The 7867-nt window shown below is 28.1% G+C and overlaps 1 protein-coding gene across 1 annotated transcript in view; it reads left to right on the top strand.

Moving 5' to 3' along the window:
* The window catches only part of cadps2 (Ca++-dependent secretion activator 2), a 132141-nt gene that overhangs the window by 108769 nt on the left and 15505 nt on the right, over positions 1 to 7867 (top strand). The window contains exons 20-22 of the mRNA XM_073831643.1: positions 3546 to 3701; positions 3782 to 3929; positions 6969 to 6983. Of these exons, the coding sequence (XP_073687744.1) occupies positions 3546 to 3701; positions 3782 to 3929; positions 6969 to 6983 (319 nt within the window). The remainder of the gene's footprint in view (positions 1 to 3545; positions 3702 to 3781; positions 3930 to 6968; positions 6984 to 7867) is intronic.

Here is a 7867-nt window from a genome sequence, read left to right as displayed (position 1 = left end):
AGAATATTTTATTTAGGAAATTAAAAATCTTGCTGTCTTCCTCGTCAGAACCCTAGATGGGGTCAGCTGGCACAACAAAACTGACTTCTATCCATAGAATTGTTGAGTAGACAGCTGCGAAAGAAAAGGTTTCTGAGTCAGTATCAAGCCCATGTTGATTTGTTTGTGAAAGAAAAGTGCAGATCTACTGAAAACATATAATATTCACATAAATAGTAAATTTATAATAAGAACTGAAAAAAATAGCATTAAGTACTGGTGGTACCACCTATTTTAGCAGAAATAATAAACAACAATCTATTGGTACTAAAACCAAAATTACAAATTTTTCACTGTTTATTTCTTGATCATTTCAATAAATGGTTTAAGTTTGACACTGGATTACTGTATCATGTTATACAAGCCTTTGCAATATTCAGTGGACAAAAAACAGGCATAAAAACAGCCAAACTATCACTTGCCTTACTTTTACCTGAACCGGGCGTATGTCTAAAAATGGACATTCTGTTGTGTTACCACAAACGGGCGTATGATCAAATATGATCACACCATTTTTATACCACATCGTTCACTAATTTCTAGAAATCCAACGCAAACAACGTCTATATCACCATATAACACAACTATTCAGCTATATAATGTGTGAGTTTCATTGACTTACCATTGAGCATTTCGATGCTTTCTCCGTTTTTGTGGGAGAAGGTAGGAGCGTAAATCAGCATTTTCTCATTCCGGAAGCACGCTGAAGTTTGAAACGCCCCAGACAACTTCCGATTGGTCAGATGCCATTGTGTCGCTATCCGTGACGTAGACTAACATCTGTTGATTGGCTGGGACAAATCCATGTGCTTACACGATCTCATACAAAGGAGGCAGACGCTTTTGAAAATGTTCGATTAAGTGATCAAATATGGTGCCTCGCCCTATAAAGGGTTAAAAAAAAATATATATATTTAATATAATGTCATTACTTGAAATATTAATAGAACAACAATCATAATAATATAAAGAATATTAATATTCTTATTATTCTTAATATTCTAATTGTGGTTTATTAGTATTATACTGTAGATGTTATACTAAAATATAGTATATATTACATTTAATATAAATGATATATTTAATATAAAAATCTATATTTATGTATTAATAAGTAGTATAATATAATACAATATTCATGTTTTTATAATTATAATAATATTACACATAAAGAATATTTGAAATGAATATTTTAGTTAAATGGCTAACATTAATTTAATAATAATAATAATCATCATATAAAGAATATTAATTATAATACATTTAGATGAATATTATTAAATATAATACTATAATATAAAATACATTAATCTAAATAAAATTAATGTACATGTAATATAAAAAATATATTAATAATATATTATTTTAATATATTTTAATTAATAACTTTATATAATTAATTTAATTAATTAACAATTATATAATAATATAAAATATATATTGTATGTTAGTATTATATATGTAATACTATAATATAGAATTTATTACATTTAATATAAATGTATTATAAAAATCTAAAATAATATACTACTAATAATTTAATATATTTTAATTAATAATAATTAATTTAATTAATAATTACATAATATAATAAAAAATGATACATATGTATATTGTATTGTATATTAGTATTATAGATTTAATACTATATAGAATATATTACATTTAATATAAATATATTATAAAAAGCAATATTAGTATAATATTAGAATACAATATTCATGTTCTTATGATATAATTGTCGTAATATGATAAAATTATAAATAAAATATATTTGAAATTTTTATTTTAGTTAAATGGCTAATATTAATATAATAATAATAATCATAAATAATATTAATCATAATATATTTACATTAATATTATTAAATATAATACTGTAATAAATTAATAAATATATTAATTTATTGTATTTTAATTAATAACTTAATATAATTAAATTGATTATTAATTAATAAAATATAAAATAAATACATTGTATATTAGTATTATAGATGTAATGCTATAATATAGATTATATTAAATTTAATATAAATGTAATATAAAATCTATTTATAATATAATAATTTAATAGGTTTTAATTAATAACTTAATATTTAATAATTATATATTATATATATATATATATATATATATATATATATATATATATGTGTATATAAATTGAATATATATATATATATATATATATATATATATAGTATATTAGTATTATAGATGTAATACTAGAATATAGATTATATTAAATTATTATATTTATATTAAAAGTAGTATAATATTAGAATTAAATATAATATTCATGTTCTTATGATATAATTATCGTAATATTATAAATAAAGAATATTTGAAATTAATATTTTAATTATTTATTTATTTATTGCTAATATTAATATATTAATTATGATAATAATTATCATGTAAAGAATATTAATTATATTATTATTGAATATAATACTATAATATAAAATATATAAAATTGAATATAATTGTAATATACAATCTTTATTAATAAATATAATAATTAAATATATTTTAATTCATAACTTAATATAATGTATTAATAATTATATAATACAATATAAAATTAATATGTACATATTGTGTATTAATATTAGAATATAACATTGTTATAATAATTTATATATTAATTTATGAAATGTAATATTTATAAATAGATTTTTTTTTAAGTTGTACGTAATAACTTTAAAGATTCAAATAAATCAAAATTCTTTAATTAAAAAGATTAATGTTCAAGGCCAGCTATATTCATTATGCTCTTTTTTCGGTCTGCCATCATGTATTATAATATATTCTTTTTTAATATTTATATTTAGCAATTGTATTAGTTTTAATGCACATTTTTATCATTTAATTAACATTTTTAGTTTAAATAAAATGTAAATAAAATTAGTATTTTGGTTATGTGCATTTGAATATGTTTTTGTAATTAATATTTTAACATTGTAATATTTTATGTTTTTGTACACATTTTATCATTAGAAACTGTACATTTTTAATTTAACTTTTTATTTTATTTTATTTCAGTTTTAGTTCATATACACAAAATTCACATACTAAAATTACTCAAACTAAAACTGAAATAAAAAAATAAAAAAGCTAAGTTGCCAAGACAAAATTTCACATAATGAATTTTGTGACTTTTTTTAACACTAGTTCCAGTCACACTAACATTATGTTAAATAATAAATTAAATCGTAGGTTCATGGGTACTCAAATAGTTACAAATGCCAGAAAATTGTGATAATATCATACTGATCAAAGGGTCTGTTTTGCATGACAGTGTCTGTGTACTTACTCTTTTTCTTTGTTACTTACTCTTTAGTGTACTTTTCCCTTGGTCTTCATTTCTTAGTTTATATGTTTCTTTTCTCCTTTTTAGATTTGTAAAGTGAAAAAAGTGAAAAAAACAAAACAAAACAAATGTTGACATTTGTGGCTTCAAGATCAAGCATGTGCTGACATGTTGCTGTTTCTTTCTTCTTCAGTAACGGCTCGGCCACATCGGAAGATCTATTCTGGAAGCTGGATGCTCTTCAGATGTTCGTGATGGACCTGCACTGGCCAGAGCCGGAGTTTGCCAAACATCTGGAGCAGAGGCTCAAACTGATGGCTAGTGATATGATGGAGGCCTGTGTCAAAAGGTCAGCTATTTAACTAATAATGGCATTCCTTTTAAAGTCAAGGGCTTCATGTAATCGATTTCTCCATCTCTGATGTCTAGGACCAAAACAGCCTTTGACGCTAAAATGCAGAAGTCTTGCAGGTCGACTGATTTCCGCGTCCCCTTGTCTGTGTGCACAATGTTCAATGTTCTCATGGATGCCAAGAAGCAGTGCTCCAAGCTCTGTGTTCTTGACCAAGGTCAGGAGGTACGTCACAATCCTGTCAGGGTCTCTCTGAACAGACACATTCACCTTTACCTTAGTAGATGAGACTTACAGTGTTCATAAAATCATCTCGTCTCTGTTCAGTTGACAGTTGGGAGGTGAAAACAAGATTAAGAACATTGAATTACGTGACTCTAATCAGCCATTTGAATAGCTGTCAAACTGGCAAAGATCCATTTATCAGTTTCTCCTTTTATACAGCAAACTTGCTTTTGAGTTGAACTAGCGCAGGTGTTATCGGTTGGTGTGAAGTGTTTTGTGCTGCCTTTCTGTGGGCGATATTATTACCTCCTCTTCTTCTGCCTAGTGATAAGTCTCGACCAGAAAGTCCTTATGCTCCAGAGGCCTTGAACATACCACAGCCAAACTCGATACCCAGAGCTGCCATTTTAATTTTGAACAAGCCAAATCATTATACTGGATTCTCATTTTCATGTCTAGATATCTTAATTTTCTGCTTTTGTGTGAACATTTCACATAGCAATTCATTAAAGAGTAGTTTCTTTCATTAAAAAAAATTAGCCCAGCTTAATGTGCAGAAACTACTTTAAGTTAGCCATTCAGTCATAACTGAAGTGAACTGACTTCAGTAAAAATTTACCTCTTTCAAAACATTGTTCTGTCAGCTTCTGACTGGAAAGCAAAAGATGTTCAGACTGTCCTTGAAAGCTCTCAATTGGATAATTATGATTCTGAATACAGAATAGAGTCACTTAGTCTGTGTTCACACTAGAGACAAACCCAAATTGGTTTTTAAATCCAAATTAAATGTCACAGTTCATTATGAGGTAAAAAATCAGTGTTCAGACACAGTTATAGATATTGCACATTTTATATGACATTACATGCACTGCGTAATGAACAATGAAAACAAAATTAAATCCAAATTGGTCATTCACACTGAGACACATTGCACATTGCACATTTTGAATAATGAAGAAAAAGAAAGTACAGTTTGAAGTCACTTGAGATGTATTCACACTAGAGACAAATCCAAATTGGTGTTCAAACCCAAATTAAATGTTGCAGTTCGTTGTGAGGTAAAAAATGAGAGTATTCAGATACAGTTATAGATAATGATTAATGAACAATACATGAACAACAAAATTACAGGTTTGAACAATGAAGAAAACAAAAGTACAGCTTGGAGTCACTTAACCTGTGTTCACACTAGAGACAAATCCGAATTAAATGTTGTAGTTCGTTATGAGGTAAAAATGAGAGAATTCAGACACAGTTAAGATATTGCATATTTTATAGTCACTTATAGTCACTATTTTGAGTCACTTAAGCTGTGTTCACACTAGAAACAAATCCAAATTGGTTTTTAAATCCTAATTAAATGTTGCAGTTCACTATGAGATAAAAATAAAAGTAGTCAGACACCGTAATAGATGTTGCACGTTTTATGACATTACATGCACCATGTAATGAATAACGAAGTAAACGAAAGTACAGTTTAGAGTCACTTAAGCTGTGTTCACACTAGAGACAAATCCAGATTGTTTTTTTTAAAATCCAAATTAAATGTCACAGTTCACTGTGAGGTAAAAATAAGAGTATTCAGACAGTTATAGATGTTGCACATTTAGATTACATTACATGCAACACGTAATGAATAATAAAGAAAACTAAAATGTACAGTTTGGAGTCACTTAAGATGTGTTCACACTAGAGACAAATCCAAAATGGTTTTTAAATCCAAATGAATGTCACAGTTCACTATGAGATAAAATTGAAAGTATTCAGACGCCGTAATGGATGTTGCACATTTTATGACATTACATGCACCACCTAATGAATAATGAAGAAAACAAAAGTACAGTTTAGAGTCACTTAAACTATGAGACGAATCCAAATTGGTTTTTAAATCCAAATTAAATGTTGCAGTTCGCTGTGAGGTAAAAATTAGAGTATTCAAACACAGATTAGATATTGTACATTTTATATGACATTACATACATCACCTAATAAATAATAAAGAAAACAAAAGTACAGTTTGGAGTCACTTAAGCTGTGTTTACACTAGAGACAAATCCAAATTGGTTTTTAAATCCAAATTAAATGTTGCAGTTCACTATGAGATAAAAATGAAAGTAGTCAGACACCGTAATAGATGTTGCACATTTTATGACATTACATGCACTACGTAATGAATAACGAAGTAAACAAAAGTATAGTTTGGAGTCACTTAAGATGTGTTCACACTAGAGACAAATCCGGATTGTTTGTTTTTTTTAATCCAAATTAAATGTCGCAGTTCACTGTGAGGTAAAAATGAGAGTATTCAGACACAGTTATAGATGTTGCACATTTTAGATGACATTACATGCAACACGTAAAGAATAATGAAGAAAACAAAAGTACAGTTTGGAGTCACTTAAGCTATGTTCACACTAGAGACAATTCCAAATTGTTTTTTAAATCCAAATTAAATGTTGCAGTTTGATATATAGGTAAAAATGAGAGGATTCAGACAGAGTTATAGATATGGCACATTTTATGACATTACATGCACCACGTAATAATCGATGAAGAAAATGAAATGAAATCCGAATTGGCCACTCACACTGAGCACATTGCAGAAAATCTGATTTCAATCTGCATTTTCAAATTAAGATTGGTTTAGATCGGGTTTAATATGTATTTATGTGTATGTATTTATTATTTGCCATCCAGGCTACAAACAATGAAAGAGAGCTGATTTAAATCAATTTTTACTCTGAATAGTGTACCTTATAGGTTTACATTTAACTACAGTTTCTTTTTTTGTTTTTGTTTTTTTCTTTTTTTAGGTTTGTTTGCTTTAATAAATGACTGTAAATCTCATTTCATATTCTTACTTCAGAAATGAGCAAGTTTGTTAGATTTTGTGTTGTGTTTGTTTATTACCTATCTGATGGCTGTCCATTAACCAACTCTGAGATTAGTTTTCATTCAACTATGTTTCTTTTTCTTTTTGTTCGTTGTCTTTCTTTGACTCATCCCTACATGTCCTGCACGTTATTGCATGAACTCAAGGTTGAGCAACAGTGGGTAAGTGTTTCCTCTACGGGCTCATGTCCATATAAGCAACGAAAGAATACAATGTGTGCAATTAACTCTTAAAGGGATAGATCACGTTAAAATGAAAAATCTGTCATCATTTACTCCGTTCCAAAATTGTATAAACATTCCAACATTCATTTGTATGAACTAAAAGGTTTTTAAAATTTCAAAAATCTCTTTGAGTTTAAAAATGATTTTGATTTAAAAACAGCCCCAAATTTGATCACTGCCATAATTCTTCTCAAATTAATGCACATTTGAATGTATGAAAGCTTCTGAAATAGAAGTAAACTATATGTTTTTGTAGTTGAGATCTCGCTTTTTCTCTCTGAATTGTGCAGTATAGTCGATACTACTCTTTTCCAGTCCTAACAAAAACAAAACAGGTTCTAACTTTATGAAAAAAGCAGAATTTTCTCCAACAGTGACACTTGAAGTATGTGGCCTTGTGCGGCGAGATAGTCGCGCAGCTGCGAGAAACCGCCACTTTTATTTCCACTTACTTCTTAGTATCGGGTTAAAAGGTATTTCTCACCGCTCAACTGATTTTCCTTCACACGGGATTGAATTTAATGGCCATCAGTGCGTGCCGGCGCGTTTGTGAAAGACTTTATTTAAAAACAAAGAAAAGATTATTTTACCCGAGTTTGCCTGCCGCTTTATTTCGAAATACAAGGTTATGCTTTATAAGCCGCCATCTCGCTGAAGTGACTCTGAAGTGGATGCCTACCAGATAAATGTTTTCAAAAGAAATTATTGTTCTTTTGGTTTTCACACACACGGCAAAGACCCTCCCTATTTAATCGGCGCTAATGCGAAAAAAGAGCCCTCGGCGTTTAGCCGTATAAAAAGCAAACATGGAAGTGTTAATT

This window comes from Garra rufa, chromosome 25, assembly GCF_049309525.1.
Source record: "Garra rufa chromosome 25, GarRuf1.0, whole genome shotgun sequence".
Classification (NCBI taxonomy): Eukaryota; Metazoa; Chordata; class Actinopteri; order Cypriniformes; family Cyprinidae; genus Garra; species Garra rufa.
This window is presented reverse-complemented; position numbering and strand designations above follow the sequence as displayed.